We start from the raw sequence: 17,861 nt of genomic DNA, 5'->3' as shown, positions 1-17,861 counted from the left end.
CACAATCTTCCCTTGTGTCCCAGCCTAAGCAGAGGCCCAGACTGCCCTGTCCACAGCCACTTGCTCCTCCGGGGAATCCCAAGTCGTTCCCTGGCCAGCTGAGAGACACAGTCTCTCCTGCGAGTCCTGAGTCTACCTTTAGGTCTCCTCCCGGTTGGACTTACCCGGAAACCCTCACCAGGGAGGCGTCCAGGCATCCTGACCAGATGCCAGAGCCACCTCAACTGGCTCCTCTCGATGTGGAGGAGCAGCGGGTCTACTCCGAGCCCCTCCCGAGTGACTGAGCTTCTCACTCTATCTCTAAGGGAGAGCCCAGCCACCCTACGGAGAAAACTCATTTCAGCCGCTTGTATCCACGATCTCGTTCTTTCGGTCCCTACCCAAAGCTCGTGACCATAGGTGAGGGTAGGAACGCAGATCCACTGGTAAATCGAGAGCTTCCCCTTCTGACTCGGCTCTCTCTTCACCACGACGGATCGGTACAACGCCCGCATCACTGCAGACATTGCAAATAAAATCTGTGTGAATTGTGATTTATTTGTAATCATAATAAGAACATTTTACAGGGAAAAAATGTGATGTGCGTACCAAATCCAACAGAGGAGTCCACAATCTAATGCAGTTCTGTCTCCAGCATTCCCAGCTCATGGAGACACGCCCCAAAGGAATTTTCTTATCGTTGTGGATGCAGCTTCCCGTTCTCCTGACAACGACAGGTTGTCGTTTCTGAATAAAATCCTGGGAATATTTATCCCAGCAGTCGCCCACTTGCAGGTGGCAGACAGAGAGCCTGGGAGCACCCCCAGCTCCAGCCGCTCCCCCCGTCCAGCTCCAGGCTGAGCTGAGTTGGAACAGGCTGCGGATCAATAGCTTGTGTTTGCCCATAGCGGTGCCATTCCTCAGCCGGGACATTGATGCTAACTATCAATAGCAATAAGAGCCTGTCTGAGACGCCGTTAACCGCTCGCCGACCAGCGCCGCTGTCTGGAAGCAGCTGATGAACATCTTGTGCCCAGCTCTGTGGGTGTATTTACTGTAACTGTGTGTGTGTGTGTGTGTGTGTGTGTGTGTGTGTGTGTGTGTGTGTGTGTGTGTGTGTGTGTGTGTGTGTGCGTGCGTGCGTGCGTGTGTGTGTGTGTGTGTGTGTGTGTAAGTGTGTGTTTATTCGTGTGTGTGTGTGTGTGTGTGTGTGTAAGTGTGTGTGTATTCGTGTGTGTGTGTGTGTGTGTGTGTGTGTAAGTGTGTGTGTATTCGTGTGTGTGTGTGTGTGTGTGTGTGTGTGTGTGTGTAAGTGTGTGTGTATTCGTGTGTGTGTGTGTGTGTGTGTGTGTGTGTGTAAGTGTGTGTGTATTCGTGTGTGTGTGTGTACTGGCTCAGTCGTTACCTGCACGCCGCTTTGTTGTGTGCCTCCGTGACTCGCTCTGTGGCTTCCACGCAGACGTCACGTGTGTGCGACCTGCATGTTCACGAGCGTGCGAAGTAACGCCGCGATACTTCAATGTGTAATTTTTAGTTTTGCTTCCAGGTTCTTTAAAAATACATAAACACACGACTTTCTGGGGGTGATGTCTGTAATTTCTTCAAGATGTTTAGGAGGGTTTGGGTCCTCTCTAACCTCCAGCCTTTTTTAAGTGTGTGTGTGTGTGTGTGTGTGTGTGTGTGTGTGTGTGTGTGTGTGTGTGTGTGTGTGTGTGTGTGTGTGTGTGTGTGTGTGTGTGTGTGTGTGTGTGTGTGTGTGTGTGTGTGTGTGTGTGTGTGTGTGTGTGTGTGTCTAGCCCTGTAAGCATCTCTCTTCATCCAAATATCATCCGTCAATGTCATACGGAGGCAGGACGTGTGTTTTAGGAATAGGAAGGAGCAAAAACCGGAGTCTTGGTGGTCGTCCAGAGCCGCGGTGTTTCTCGTTAACGCAAGTCAAGCGAGCGCGTTTAATCAGATACAATCAAGAGAAGCTGTATCATAACAATTGAAGGATTTAATGATTGCATCTGTGTGACTGAGAGTGGCTATGTGGGCAGTGATGAGAAACAGGCATTAAGTTAGTGAGATTATAGAAAATAAGCTGCTGGTTTTTATATTTTATCTTTAACTTTTTGTCTTTGACATAAAACAAATTCTTATATTTGCTAATGGTCTGAGTTCCGCTGTAATTTCATGTATTTTAGGTTTAGAAACACACTTTGTTTTAGTTTTCTGTCTCAGCTGGACACGTCAGCCATTTTTATTCTAATCCGGGATCGACGCTGGGTCAGAAAGGCTCCACGTCTCACTCGTTTTGTTTCTAGTTGAAACAGAAAAAATCAGAGTCACGCGCTTTGGTGATGTGGCATGTTTGGCTAATCAGAGGCTTTAGATGATATTTACTCTTATTGTGATGAAATTTGTGACACGTTCTTGGATGTGTTTAGTTTTTTACAGTTACCAGCATTTTATTGGGCTTTTGTTTCTTTATTCTAATGACTGTTAGATGTTTTCCAAGTTTGACCTTTTTCATGATTGCTGACAAACAACTTCTCTCTGGGGATCGATAACATTTATGTGTGCTAATATAAATGATTAGTATTAATTTATTAGCAAACTGAAACAGGAGCTTCCTGTCTGTGATCTGCTCTGCTTCTCATATCAATGTTAGAGCTGGAGGTTGCTTCTCAGAGACCCGTCAGCACACATTTCTTTAGGCTTGAACCAACACATACACACACACACACACACACACACACATACACACACACACATGCACAAAGACACGCACACACACACACACACACATATGCTGGCATAAAAGTATACACGCACACACATACACACACACACGCACACATGCACAAAGACGCACACACATACACAAAATCATACACGCACACACACACACACACACATGCTCGCATACACGTATACACGCACACACACATACACATGCACACATGTACACACACACGCACACTCACACACGCAACCATGCACAAAGACACTTGTATCACTTGTAAGTCGCTTTGGACAAAAGCGTCTGCTAAATACATTTACAGACACACACACATACACACAATCATGCACGCACACACACACACACACACACACACACACACACACATATACAAAGACACACACTCACATACACACAATCATGCATGCACACGTGCACACACACACATGCACAAAGACACACACACACATGACACACAAACATGCATGCACACACACACACATATACAAAGACACACACACATACACACAATCATGCATGCACACGCACACACACACACACACATGCACACATGCACTAAGACACACACACACACACACATACACACAATCATGCACGCACACACACACACACACACACACGCACAAAGACACGCACACACACACACACACACATATGCTGGCATAAAAGTATACACGCACACACACACACACACACATATGCTGGCATAAAAGTATACACGCACACACACACACACACACACACACGCACACATGCACAAAGACGCACACACATACACAAAATCATACACGCACACACACACACACACATGCTCGCATACACGTATACACGCACACACACAGACACATGCACACATGTACACACACACGCACACTCACACACGCAACCATGCACAAAGACACTTGTATCACTTGTAAGTCGCTTTGGACAAAAGCGTCTGCTAAATACATTTACAGACACACACACATACACACAATCATGCACGCACACACACACACACACACACACATATACAAAGACACACACTCACATACACACAATCATGCATGCACACGTGCACACACACACATGCACAAAGACACACACACACATGACACACAAACATGCATGCACACACACACACATATACAAAGACACACACATACACACAATCATGCATGCACACGCACACACACACACACACATGCACACATGCACTAAGACACACACACACACACACATACACACAATCATGCACGCACACACACACACACACACGCACAAAGACACACATTCATGCATGCAAACATCCACACACACACACACATGCACGCATGCACACACACACAAACACACACACACACACACGCTGTGAGTGCTGGTACCCTCCTGGAATTTTTGTTACACCCATGAATGTTTGCCTATTTTCTCTCAAGTGTGTGTGTGTGTGTGTGTGTGTGTGTGTGTGTGTGTGTGTGTGTGTGTGTGTGTGTGTGTGTGCATACGTGCATGCATGTATGCGAGTGTGTGTGTGTGTGTGCATACGTGCATGCATGTATGCGAGCATGTGTGTGTGTGTGAAAGAGATAATGTAAAAACAAACACAACTCTCTGGTATCGGGTGATGCTCCGGGAAGTTGTTGAGAGGTGTAGAGAGGACGATGTGTGTGTGTTTGTGTGTGTGTGTGTGGGTGTGTGTGTGGGTGTGTGTGTGTGTGTGGGTGTGTGTGGTGGTGGTGGGTGGGTGGGGGGGGGGGGGGTCTGTGTGGACAAGTGGTGGCAGGACAGCTGGAGGACAATGGGGAGGGTTTGAGCTCTTAATTAATGGAGGCCAGGTCCTGCTGCTGCTGCAGGTAGTGAATCTTAACTCTGGCAATTTTTTCAGTTGGTGAGAAACAATCTGTGGAGACTGAGTCGTTTAAAGTTAGCGTAAGTTATACAACAGCAGAAATATTCTGAATTATTTTTATAATTTAAGTTGTTGCCCTGAGCAGAGCTCCTCTGCCGGCTATGCAGCTTTGATTGAAGGAAAATGTGAGTTTATTTCTTTTTTCTTTGAGCATGAGGCCAGCTTACAACAATCCCTTTAATCAGGCTCCTAATCCTTCTGAAAAACGTCAGTGTGTCATTAATAAAGCTGTGTGTGTGCGTGCGTGCGTGCGTGCGCGCGCGGTTGTGGAGGTAGGAATCTATCTGAAGCTTTTATTGTTATTCATCCTCTTGTTCCATCATCATTAAAATTATTAAAATCTTCTTTATATTTGATTTTTTTATCAGCTGACATGTAACACACACACACACACACACACACACACACACACACACACACACACACACACACGTAAAAACAAAACAAATAATAACACCTGGAACTCCAGCATCAACGCGTCCACCTGAGAAGACTCACTCACCTCTGACCTAGCATCCTTCCAGACCTCCAAGCTTCAGCTTAAACTTTTTCTTTTGTTTGGTCATTTTTTCCTCCTCTTCTGTCCACAGTCGCGCGCGCGCGTGCACCTGAACGCACTCGCAACTGACCCAGATGGAGGCCTGATCCGGCTCGTGATTCTCCAGGCATGCATGGAACGAGAACCCCCATGTGTCACACACACACACACACACACGCGCGCGCGCGCGCGCGAGGGTGGGGGTGGGGGCTGTTTGTTAGAAACATACCGCATGAGGATCACTAATAGCTCCGGTTCGGGAGATTCCGCCGCTTTAACGGCCGCATTATGCGCTCAGACGTGCGCTGTTCCTGCGCTCTGATCCATCGGGACGCGTCAGTGATAACAGTGAATGATGGCACCTGGGACACACCGCTCTGATATGGCGCGCGCACGGTATCGATTGCGCGTAAACGGCAAAATGCGCACCTTTTTCTGTGCGTCGAAGCTTCAAACCACCAGAATGAGTCTCTTTTCCTCTCTGACTAACCTAACAGGATAATAAACCTTCTGAGTTTTTCTTTGATTGTTTTAAAAAGTTTCATTTTGATGCCCTTTCGTTCCTCCAGAGCATCTTTTATGAGTTTTAACAAACGAAAAATAAATGATAAAATATTCTATGTGAGGACTTTTCTTTGATCTCTTGACTCCTCCGTGAATCCCGTTTAAAACGTCGCTGCGCCACAAATCAGCCTGTTTACAGTCTCACACCAACACTCACATCAATTAACTCCTCATTGATTTTCCCACTCGGGACACGCACCCCCCTCCCCCCTTTAAACTTTATTTATTTATTTATTTATTTATTTATTTATTTATTTATTTATTTATACTCCTCTTGCTGCATTTAATATTTACACCGGCGCGCGCTTGTCCACTAGTGACCGCCTGGAGATGGACGCAGCGTTCTCTGCACGTCCATCAGCATTTATGAGTTTTAAAACTTCAAATATTTGTAACGATCTTTAGAAAAGTGGGAGGAATTCACTCAGAGGTGTTTGATTTTCCCTTTTTTGCTCTCTCCTGTTTTCATGAATAAGTAAATAGTGAGGCTAGTCGAAACTAAAAGATAGCTGACACGAGAGTGGACCAGATCCATCTAGCCTGCAGCTGCTCTTTAAATATTCAGGGAGAAATAATGGCATCCGAGGCATCACCTATAGTAACATTATTATCTTCATTTCTCAAAATCAGTCCGACTGAGAGCTTCGTTTATCTTTTTCAGGTAATAAATCTACTCCACTCAGCCAAGATCCCGCGGGACCTCTTTGGTCTCTTAAAACATCCACACCAACTCCTGCTGCAGCCCCTAATATAATAATAATAATAATAATAATAATAATAATAATAATAATTATTATTATTATTATTATTATTATTATTATTATTATAAATATCACAGACGTAATGACAATATTCACACACTTCATTTCAGGGTCTAGAATTATCAACATTTCTAAATAATCTGTTTTTTTTTACTATATAGTTTAAAAACCGGAAGTTCATCTTTTAAACATTAATTCGGTGATATTTCTGCCACACGTGGAACTTGTGATTGTTTTTCTGTGTCTAAAAAGTTTATTTAAGTAATTAAAAGCTTTGCTTGTCTCCGTTCAGGTGAGCAGATCCGGTTCTGAGAACCGGGTTCTCTCTGCTGTCTCGTTCCGCTGATCATCATCCCGGCGCGCGCGGCACGTTTGGATCTGCAATCAGACAGAATAGAGAGAGCGCGCGCGAGAGAGAGAGGGGGAGAGATATAGGGAGAAAGAGAGAGGGAGAGGGATGGGGTAGAAGAAGAGGAGATGGAGGGAGGGCTGGAGGTGACTGAGCAGCCCGCTGACCAATCAGGCGCTCGGTGGGCGGGGCTCTGGACTGTCCCACTGCCGCACGGGCCCTGAAAGTTTGTTTATTCGCGGAACGCAGTGCGTGATGAAAACGTGTTAGTCCCTTTTCCCGCTGATAATAATTAAATTCAGTTTTTCTCTAAGAAAAAAAAACTCATCAGAGGGACGCAGATTCACGCGCTCATTCTGGACTTCTGGGAACCGCGCGGTGCCGATTACAGTGCGGACCATGCTCTGTTTTTGCGTGCACCGGACGGAACCGGACCGGCAGCCCCCGTTCTGAAACTCCTCCGACGGAGAGCCGAACCGTTTGAACGCGGCAGCTGATCCGGGACCAGCGAGCTCAACGGGCTGAAAGTTTCCTTGCGCTGGCGGCGGTTTGGGTCGGCACCAGGATCCCCAACCCCGCAGAGAGAACAAGCAAACACTAGACCGATGGAAGACTCGGACTTGAGAAGCTGAAGTGTTCGGGATCAGGATCAGCCCGACCCAAGGGGTTAACCGTGTCTGCAGGGAGCTGGAGGGTCCAGCCTCTCCTCCCGGTCCGGATCAACTCATTGGGTGGGAGCGGAGAGAGAGACAAGAGTCCAGCAAATCAGGAGCTAATTGATTAAAGAGACTTCATTTGAATAGGAGGGGGGCTGGCGAGGTGCCAATCGCCGTTCAAAGCGCCCCCCCCCCCCCCCCCCACCCGCCTCCGCCCCCCACCCTGTATGATTAATCGCACGGCATTATTGATAATCATAACGGGGCACATGCGCGGTGGATGGGCTCCGTTTACGTAATTTTTGAGGAGGTTTAAGTCATTTTTTTATTCTTTGCCTGCTGATGTGCCAGCCAGCATGTCGCGGAGGAAACAAGCGAAGCCGCAGCACTTCCAGTCCGACCCGCTTCTGCCTTCACCGGAACACAATGGTGAGTCCGAGAGCGTTGCTTCTCTTCCCGACCGGCCGGTACCGGACCGGGTTCGGGAGTTTCTCACACTTTCAGTTGAACCCGTGACACTCTGGAGTTATGATTAATATTATTATTAATAACTTTCTGCTTAAACCGGCCGCCTGATGGAAATAGCTGTTACTTTTTAAACAAAGTTCGGTTTTTGTTCTTTTTTTTTTTTTTACTTTTTATTGAAACAAATAGTTTAGAATTAAAATCTATCATTAGTCATGTTAGATTATTATTTTATTTTATTATTAGTCACTGCTCTTGGTAAAAGTTTCAAACTTGTTATTATTATTTTAAAACTAAATAAAAGGCTCGGTGCTCTCCGTCCCAGCAGCGGTCGGTGTCGGTGCGCCGAGGCGGACCTCCGTGTCGCTCCTACCGGGACACGCACGTCTCTTGTCCGTGCCACGCGCTGCAGTCCTGCGCGTTAAGGTCCTCTTCCGTCTGTTACGACAAAGCCTCCCTCTCTCTGTTTGCTTGTTTTGTTTAATTTGTTCGAAAAAAAACAGTTTTTTCTTAAATTTGTGCAAACGTGTTTTTTTTTCTGCCGCATTTTTATTATTTTCAAGCAAAAACAAAAGAAGAGTTTAAAGCACTTTTACGCACAGTCACGTTTGTGTTCTAAAATAAAAAAAAAATTCTAAAACGAAATGAATTCAAACCATAAATAAATAGCGAAGTTTTGCATTTATTTTGTATTAAACTGCAATAACGACTTCCTTCCAAATGAAATAAAACGCGTCTTTCATTTTAGTTTGGCTCAAATTTGAAAAAGGCCTGCAGCCGAACTTTTACCTGTCGCTGCTTCAAAATGTTTTGATGTTCATTTTGATCTGATTTTATTCTGATTTGACAGAATAAAAAAAAAACTCCATTAAACTTTGATTTAATAAATTAAAACACAACCTTACAACGCTGTGCTCGTGTCGACTGGCTTTTACGTGAAAATGTGTCTAAAACATTTAAATTAGCATCCTTCAGTTTAAAAGCCAAACATTAAATAAGTAGATAAGTATTTTCCTGCAGAGCTCCTGTCAGGCCTTTTTAAGTAAATGTTGGAATAACCTGGAAAACGCACGCAGCTCGTTGGGAATGCTGAAGGTACAACAGCAGGTCATGTGATTATTTAGAGACTCTGAGAACTGATGTGTGTGTTTTTCTCTGCATTTTTCTTCAAATCTAATAAAGTTTGTGTGTGTGTGTGTGTGTGTGTGTGTGTGTGTGTGTGTGTGTGTGTGTGTGTGTGTGTGTGTGTGTGTGTGTGTGTGTGTGTGTGATTACAGGACATGTTGTTTAGAGAGTTTGGAGGTATTTTGCTGAAACTGAAGGTTGTGGGATGTAGAAGTGGAACAGAAAGTCATTTGTGTCTGTGCTGAAGTTGTGATGCTGCTGGTGGGAGGTCAGGAGCAGCGCGTGGGGGGGGGGGGGGGATGGGTGGGGGCTGAGCTGTTTTAACCTTTGCCAGTGCCCCTCTGAGTGGAGGCGGTGGGGGTCCAGGGCCCAGCGGGCTCCTGTCGTAGCTGCAGGCGGCCCAGAAGAAGGCCTCGGCCCTGAAGCCTTATCAGTGCCTGTCCCCTCGTGTCCCTATCAGAGTGCCCCCCCCCCCCCCTTTCTCCATAAGAGAAAATGCCGCCCCACCCCCGACACTGTTGTTTCCTTCAAAGAAAGACTTGAGTTGCCTGTCAAGCTGCCAGAGTTTATGTGAGACTAGGTGTGGAGTGAAGGACTCGCTTTGTCTTTTTCCCTCCCCTTTAAGCTTAAACCGTGTCGCCGGGCCAGAGCTGGTGAGATTCCAGTCTTGTCCTGAACCACGGCGGCTTTTAGTGGAACCCCATCTAGTGTTCGGTGGGATGAGTCCAGCAGGGCCGGAGAGGACGTGAGCAGAAACCCTCCTGAAGTTACCAGACGCTCACAGAGGCCCCCTCGGAGAAAAAAACAATGTAGGATTTCTCTCAAAGAGTCTTATTTATTTATTTATTTATTTATTTATTTATTTTGGGACTAACCCTCGTTTTCTCCTCTTTACTAAACACGTCCTGCTGCTCTTTGTCTCTCCTCACTTCCCTTTACGCTTCACATCCAGTTTTGCACAAGCCATCACTTGACTTTATCTTAATTTTAATTCGAAGTTAATCCCTGCTATTTTCAGACTTAAGCCTAATGCTAGCATCTGCGCCGTTGGCCACGCTTGGACGTTGGATTTGAAGTGATGCTTTATCTCACTTTTGTAAAAGATTTTAAACTTTACGGTCGGACGTCGTTTCTGTTTTCTGCTGGGACCGAATCTGGGATGAAGTTGGCTTGAAAGGTCTCAGCTGTGATGAAAACTGTATTCATGCTTTTATTTAACATTTGATAATTAATTCTTAGTATTTGCATTAATATTATATTTGCATTTTAGGCATTTTCAATATTTATCAACATTTTTACATAATTTAAATTGAAATAAAACAGCATAAACACCAGAACGTTTTTTTTTTTGGAGTACAGGTTTCTGCAGATTTTAACCCATAAATATTTTATTTATGAGTCATTACTCTGCGTTTTTGGCTCCAACACTGTGACAGATGAGTGATTTGTGTGAGTCAGCCTGGAGGAAAGAGAAAAGAAAGCATTTATTTAATTCTCACATTTTCACTTTACAAATCGAGCACTTTCCCTACCAATAAGTGATGGCTCGGCGTGCACGGCGGCGGGTGGGAGGAAGAGGGGGATTTAACACGAAAAGTTATCATTAAAGTTGAATCTTCTCTGTTTGCATGGTTTGGTGGTGTGAGGGCCGGGGTTTACTGTCATGGCAACTTTGTGTTATCTGGTGTCTCTGAGCAGAGAAACACTGAGGGAGATAATCCCTGAATTAAACAGGATCTGCTTTGAGTCGGCCGAGATGAGCAGGGCCAGGCTGTGCCGACGATTCCCGCCGCTCCCATGCTGCGTGAACAATGGGAAGGCATCCTGTCTCTCTGTGGGGCAGGGCTGCACTTCTCCGGGTTTCATTTGCAAATGAATTCTTGGCCCTGATGAAAGTGTTGAGGGGGCCGGAGCCACAATGAAAGGGATTCATAGAGAAATGCAATTTGTAAATCAACATGTATGTTAAATAGTGAGATTTTAGTGTGACAAAGAGGGAAATGAATGAGGAAAGTCTGGAGCGCAGCGGTGGCTCTGGGGGCTGGGTGTCGTCTCTGTTTTAAACGCTCCGTTTATTAAAACGGAACATTTGAAAACCTGTTTCTGCCCGGTCGTCAGCGGGGGTGATTGCTTTTGAGTTATTGTGTGAGTGAAAGCAGACGCTGCTGTTTCTGCTGTGTCCAGTTTGTCAGTTTTCTCAACTTTGGGATGAATTTAAATAAATCCTCCTCACTTCTTTTATTTTATTCCCTCAAAATAAAATTCCTTAAATAAAGTTTTGGATTTTGCCGTGGTTTTATGGTTGTTTTGTTGCAACGGTCTGCGCGCCACAGGCTCTGTTGTTTTGGTCCGACTGCGACGGCGAGGAGGCAGGAAGCAAATGAGTTTAGTGACATAGATGACCTGTCCAGGATGCCCACAGCTGGATGAAAATGAGCAAAGTTGACAGCGAATTGAAAGTCTAATAAGTCCTTCAAATGCTTGATTCGCGCAGAGTGGACAAGTAGACTTTGAAGGGCATGGAATATAGGAAATCAATGCCTTACTATGAAATTTCATTAGGACCCAATGTTCTCCGTTCACTCCGGTTTATATTTTGATGGATTATCTGAAGAAGAAAATGATTACCTTTGCTTGGCTGATGAAGCCCAGATGTACATCTTCAAAGATCACTTTTAAGCAATATTTGCATAGTTTCCATTGATTTGGTTTCCCGTCTTATCGTGTTTCAGAGGCCACCGCATTGAAAAAGGCTTTTCTCATTTCGGTTGGCTTATTGTTGCCTCGGGATCATTGTTTTTGTGAGCGCGTCAAAAGGATAAGTGTAAAACTGATTAACTTAAGATTAACAACAATGGAATTTGAGGAGATAAAGCTGCTTCTTCAGCTGCAAAACATCTCTAATCACTAATCCTCTGTTTCCGCTTTTTCAGGGGACACAGAACTTTGCTCCGAAGACCCCTCCTGCAAGGAGTCCGACGCCCATGTCTGCAGCAGATGTTGTGCCGAGTTCTTTGAAATCTCTGATCTTGAGGAACACCAGAAGAATTGCACTAAGAATCAGTTAGTCCTGATAGTGAATGAAAATCCCGTTTCTCCTGCTGGAACGTTCTCGCCTGGGTCTCCTCCTCCTAATCCCGATGACCAGATGAATGAGGCAGCTAATAACACCGATCAAGCGGAGTGCAGTGACCTTTTAGAGCCGAACGCGCTTGAAAAAGAAGAAACCATGGATGTGGATGTTTCCGGAATGAGCAGTGGTCACGAAGAGGAGGGCAGCCAGACTGAGAACGGGACCGCTGTCGACGCAGTCGGTAACCACGCGGGCAGACCCACCTCTGGTCCTGCTGTGGGTACTCCAGCAATCTCTGCTTCGTTACCTCAGCTCAGTAACTTAACCGAATTGGGAAACTTCTCCATGATCAACAGCAACGTCATTATTGAAAATCTGCAGAGCACCAAAGTGGCTGTGGCTCAATTTTCCCAAGAGGCCCGGTCCACTGGGGGGCCCAGGGTGGCTGTGCCAGCCCTGATGGAGCAGCTTTTAGCCCTGCAACAACAGCAGATTCACCAGCTGCAACTTATAGAGCAAATACGCCATCAGATCCTCTTATTAGCCTCCCAGTCTCCAGAAATGCAGGTACCCCCAACGGCAGCTCCAGGCTCAATGGGGCCCGCTGCCAGCCCACTGACCACGCTCAGCTCCCATCTCTCTCAGCAGCTGGCCGCAGCCGCAGGCCTCGCACAGAACCTGGCGAGTCAGTCAGCCAGCATTAGCAGCCTAAAACAGCTGGCTGCAGCGGCACAGCTACCTCAGGCCAACCCAAGCAGCAGTGACACATCTCAGAGCATTACCACACTGGGACCATCAACAGTCAATCCTCAGTCCTCAGACAAGAGACCTGGTGTCATGAGCAGCCTCCACTCTCAGCTAAGCAGCTGCTCACTAGCTAAATCATCAGCACCAGCATTTGGAATAGGTAGCTTGTTAAGTTCTGCAGTGAATCCCCTTCTACCTCAGCCTCCACCTGGAAACCCTGTGTTCTCTAGCTCTCTGCCAAGTTCCGGCACCACCGTAGAAGACCTAAACTCCTTAGCAGTTCTGGCCCAGCAGAGGAAAGGCAAACCACCAAATGTTACTTCATTTGAGCACAAGAGCAGCTCTGACGAGGCTTTCTTCAAACACAAGTGCAGGTTTTGTGGCAAGGTATTTGGGAGTGACAGTGCCTTGCAAATCCACCTTCGCTCTCACACCGGCGAAAGGCCATACAAGTGTAATATCTGTGGCAACCGCTTCTCCACTCGTGGTAATCTGAAGGTGCATTTTCAGCGTCATAAAGATAAATACCCTCACATCCAGATGAACCCGTACCCTGTCCCCGAACATCTAGACAACATACCAACAAGCACAGGTATTCCATACGGCATGTCTATGCCCCCTGAGAAACCTGTGACCAGCTGGCTGGACAGCAAACCGGTTTTACCCACTCTAACAACTTCAGTCGGTATGCTACTGCCACCAACCATACCGAGTCTGCCTCACTACATCAAAAAGGAAGATCATTCAGTAGCCATAACCAGCCCTTCAGTTACTGCAAAGACAGACTCAGGTGCTTCCGAGGCTTCAGCTAAAAGTCATGAAAGAGTGTCCGAAGAAGGCGAAGGTGCAACTTTGCCAACCTCAAATGGAAAAACAGACGAAGGCAGCCACTCCTCAGGCTTTATAACAAATGTGAACTCTGCCTTAGAAAGTGTTGCAGAGTATACGACTTCTAACAGCCCACCCATGATGACCAACCCACTCATGCCCCTTCTGACTGATCAGTTCAAGGCTAAGTTCCCCTTTGGCGGCATCCTGGACCCCCTCCAGGGGTCAGAGACCTCCAAGCTGCAGCAGCTTGTGGAGAACATTGACAGGAAGGTGACAGACCCAAATGAGTGTGTCATCTGCCATCGGGTGCTGAGTTGCCAAAGCGCTCTGAAAATGCACTATCGCACTCACACCGGGGAAAGACCCTTCAAATGTAAAATCTGTGGCAGAGCGTTTACCACCAAGGGGAATCTTAAGACCCACTACAGTGTCCACCGGGCCATGCCTCCTCTTAGAGTCCAACACTCCTGCCCTATTTGCCAGAAGAAGTTCACCAACGCTGTGGTTCTTCAGCAACATATTCGCATGCACATGGGCGGCCAGATCCCAAACACCCCCTTGCCGGATAGCTATCCAGAGTCCATGGCTTCTGATACTGGCTCTTTCGAGGACAGAAACTTTGATGATCTGGACAATTTTTCTGATGACAACATGGATGGGATGGAGGAGGGTCCTGATAGCAGTATCCCAGACACACCGAGATCTGCTGATGCTTCGCATGACAGCCTCTGTAACTCCCCAATTCCTGTTGAAATGACCAACCATGAGGAGCAGGAGAGAACTGCCCAAGAGCGTGTCCAAATGAGTGAAATGAATGAGCTCCGAGCTTCCCAGATGAAGGTTATGTCAAATGATTTAATTGAAGGGGATTGCCTCACCAATGATTCCTCATCTCTAGGAGGGGATATTGAAAGCCAAAGCGCTGGTAGTCCAGCTGTGTCAGAATCTACCTCCTCCATGCAGGCACCATCCCCCTCTAGCATACAGCCACAACCACGTAAATCCCCCAGCCTTGAAGAAAGGCACCAGAGGGCCGTATCTTCTGACCACACCACTGCAAGCCTCTTGCACTCCCATCCCTCCAACATTGGAGCCCTGGACCTGTCATCTGTCAATCCCTCAAAAGATCCCCTGGGCATGATTTTCCCCTTCCGTGAGCGTAACACCATCAAGAACACATCCTGTGACATCTGTGGGAAGACCTTTGCATGTCAGAGTGCCTTGGACATTCACTATCGAAGCCATACCAAAGAGCGACCATTTATTTGCACGGCTTGTAACAGGGGTTTCTCTACCAAGGGCAACCTCAAGCAGCACATGCTAACTCATCAAATGAGAGATCTGCCCTCACAGCTCTTTGAGCCATCAAATACCAGCCTGTCCTCCAGCCCGACCCCTTCCCTTCTCCCCGTTGGGCCTCTCAACAAGCCCGAGGTCAACGGGTTCCTCCATAGCCTCCATCAAGAGACCAAGGACATTACCCCAAGTTTGGTCACATCGTCCGCCTCCACCTCCCCAGTGCTCTCCTCTGCTCCACCACGCAGAACGCCCAAGCAACACTTCTGCAACACCTGTGGGAAGTGTTTCTCTTCTTCCAGTGCTCTACAGATCCACGAGAGAACCCACACAGGAGAGAAACCGTTTGCATGCAGCATCTGTGGCCGGGCCTTCACCACCAAAGGAAACCTCAAGGTAAATGCTAAAGCACCCGGAAAGGCTGCCAGTCTCCTAAAAATGTGTGCGTGAGAATGTTTGTGAAAAATGAGTCTCAGACCTCCTGTTTAGCATTTTATTGCTTGTTAGAGAAGTTGACATGAAGAGGTGATAATGTCGTATAATTAATGAAAGAAACAGCGTGGTGAGAGAAAAGTCAACCGAGTGGAAAGGCTGAATCATGCAGATGATGTGATGGTCGGGGGTGAAATTCCAGAATGTGATCAGCTACGAGTGATTTGGTACACTGAGTTAATTATCACAGTGAACTAGGTCAACCTGTTTTTTTCCATCACAGATTATCTAAAAAAAATGTCACAGTCCGATGTCGCAGAAAACCAGCAGCTGCTGGGGAACCTAAAGTGGTTTTGACAGGGTTGCTGTCTGAGAGGACTTCAGGTTTGGTGTTCTGTTGATTGTTGTGTCGGCGCATTAGATGTCCTGTAAGAAGGTTTAAGCGACACACTGCTGTCTGGATGTCTTTACGGACTATGAAGGAGAGAAAAAGGTGAAATGCTGGATAAAATAATGGCTTGAGCAACGAAAAAGGACCGTGTAATCGCGTCTCGAGCTCTGTGCTCTCCTTGCGAGACGAGACAATAAAAGTTTAGATTAAATGCCAAAACAAGATGTTCACACCAGACTGGTACCTCTTGCAGCTTAAGCAGCTAACTAGCCTGCTGCACCCAGGGTGTGAAGCTATTTAAATGCCGTCTAGCATTATGATTCTTTTTTCCATTGCATCACCTCATGAGCAGCTCCTGTGGCCAACCTTTGTAAACAACACTCATTCTCATCCATCTTTGTCTTTTCTCTCTGTTCCCTCTCCTCCCCTTATGTGTTCCTCTCTCTCTCCTTCAGGTTCACATGGGCACGCACATGTGGAACAGCGCCCCTGCCAGACGTGGTCGCAGGCTCTCCGTGGATGGTCCCATGGCCTTCCTGGGTACAAACCCAGTCAAGTTTCCCGAGATATTCCAGAAGGACATGGCGTCGCGGGCAAGCAACGGGGACCCGACAAGTTTTTGGAACCAGTACGCGGCGGCCTTCTCCAACGGCCTGGCAATGAAAACGAACGAGATCTCGGTCATTCAGAACGGAGGCATCCCTCCCATGTCGGGGGGCATGGGGAATGGGGGCAGCTCTCCCCTCGGCGGCCTGACGGGCAGCCTGGACAAGCTGCACAACACGGAACCCAACGCCGCCCTCGCCGGCCTGGAGAAAATGGCCAACACGGAGAACGGTTCCCACTTCCGCTTCACGCGCTTCATCGAGGACAATAAAGAAATTATCACCAATTAAGAGAGAGAGAGAGTGTGTGTGAGTGTGCGCTCATGTTGGGCGCACAACGATGCCTTTAGGCATTCCGTAAACACACACACACACAGGATAGAACAAGACGAGGATAAAATCAAAACAAACTGCTGCGCTCGTCACAAATCTTTACGAACTCTCGTGTGGAGACACGTTGCTCTTTTTGTACAATGTACATGTCATAGTTTTACGGAGCCTATTTATTAGTGATTATAATCTTGCTTGAAAAACAAGTGGAAGCATTAACAGTTAGGGTTTGTTTCTTTCCGAAGCCAGAGTCGGTGTGTTTGGGTGCTTTTGAGAAGATCTGGTTAGATGACCTTACCTTGGCATTAAGTTATTTTCTGTCTGTAGTAGCTATAACCGAGCTGTCCATGTTCCTGTGATGCGTTAGCCCTGCAACGAGCAAACAGACTTGCTGTAAATAATGTACACTGATCTCCTGTAGATGCTCTAACTGTTTCTCTCCTCTTGTTGGCATAAAACGACGACATTCAAGGGACAAAAATGACTTTAGGTCCTTGTTTCTCCCCACTTACTCTTGTTTTATTTAAGGAAGGTAAAATATTGAAGTTTGTTACGTTTTCAGAGTTTCCTTTAGTGTCACCTTTTGTTGTTTACTTTCTCTGTGTTTTGTTCTTTCTCACTTTTGTTTACTTATATAAATATTTCCTTCTCCTGTCTTTGTTTTGTCGATATTAAAAGTGAGACTTTTATTTCCAGGGAGTATTCGGTCTGAACCATCCAATCATTTGAGGTTTTTGGTTTTTCTCTGCTGGATTTCCACATTGCTGCTACGTCCCAGCATCCTCACTGGCATCCGGCTTCTGTACATGCATCAGACGTGGAAATGCAAACTCCCCCTTGAGAAAAATGTACATAGCGATCACACGAGACGTCCCTCGTCCCGGGCAGAGGGACGGACTGATAGTGTTTTTCTAAATATAAATATATAATATGGTTTTGACAACCTTTGGACTGTTACATGCACTTTCTTGGAAAGTTGGAAGATCTTTATGGGTCCAGTTTCTCTACACTTTAATACCTACTAACAACTAAGATACTGTAATTCTTTACTCTAATAATCAAATACATCAGTTTTCCAAAAGAAA

At 46.4% G+C, this 17,861-nt stretch overlaps 1 protein-coding gene and 1 long non-coding RNA gene across 4 annotated transcripts in view; one reads left to right on the top strand and one right to left on the bottom strand.

The window, feature by feature from the left end:
- Positions 1-5,580, bottom strand: part of LOC139071860 (uncharacterized) — a 10,608-nt gene extending 5,028 nt beyond the window's left edge. The window contains exon 1 of the long non-coding RNA XR_011521665.1: positions 5,116-5,580. This is a non-coding gene — a long non-coding RNA (uncharacterized lncRNA). The remainder of the gene's footprint in view (positions 1-5,115) is intronic.
- A 1,471-nt stretch (positions 5,581-7,051) lies between these two features.
- sall1a (spalt-like transcription factor 1a) lies at positions 7,052-17,861 on the top strand. Of its 3 annotated transcripts, XM_054731921.2 has the most exons (4): positions 7,052-7,910; positions 9,697-9,880; positions 12,005-15,414; positions 16,297-17,861. In XM_054731921.2, exons 3-4 carry the CDS (start codon positions 12,220-12,222, stop codon positions 16,735-16,737), a joined length of 3,636 nt encoding a protein of 1,211 aa, XP_054587896.1. In that variant the 5' UTR covers positions 7,052-7,910; positions 9,697-9,880; positions 12,005-12,219; the 3' UTR covers positions 16,738-17,861. The 3 variants fall into 3 exon arrangements, with proteins under 3 accessions (XP_054587896.1, XP_015808311.1, XP_070411269.1); XM_015952825.3 differs by lacking the exon at positions 9,697-9,880; XM_070555168.1 differs by lacking the exon at positions 7,052-7,910 and having other exon boundaries at positions 9,564-9,880.

This window comes from Nothobranchius furzeri, chromosome 9, assembly GCF_043380555.1.
Source record: "Nothobranchius furzeri strain GRZ-AD chromosome 9, NfurGRZ-RIMD1, whole genome shotgun sequence".
NCBI classification, from domain to species: domain Eukaryota; kingdom Metazoa; phylum Chordata; class Actinopteri; order Cyprinodontiformes; family Nothobranchiidae; genus Nothobranchius; species Nothobranchius furzeri.
The sequence above is the reverse complement of the archived record's forward strand: the minus strand, read 5'-3'. Positions and strand labels throughout refer to the sequence as shown.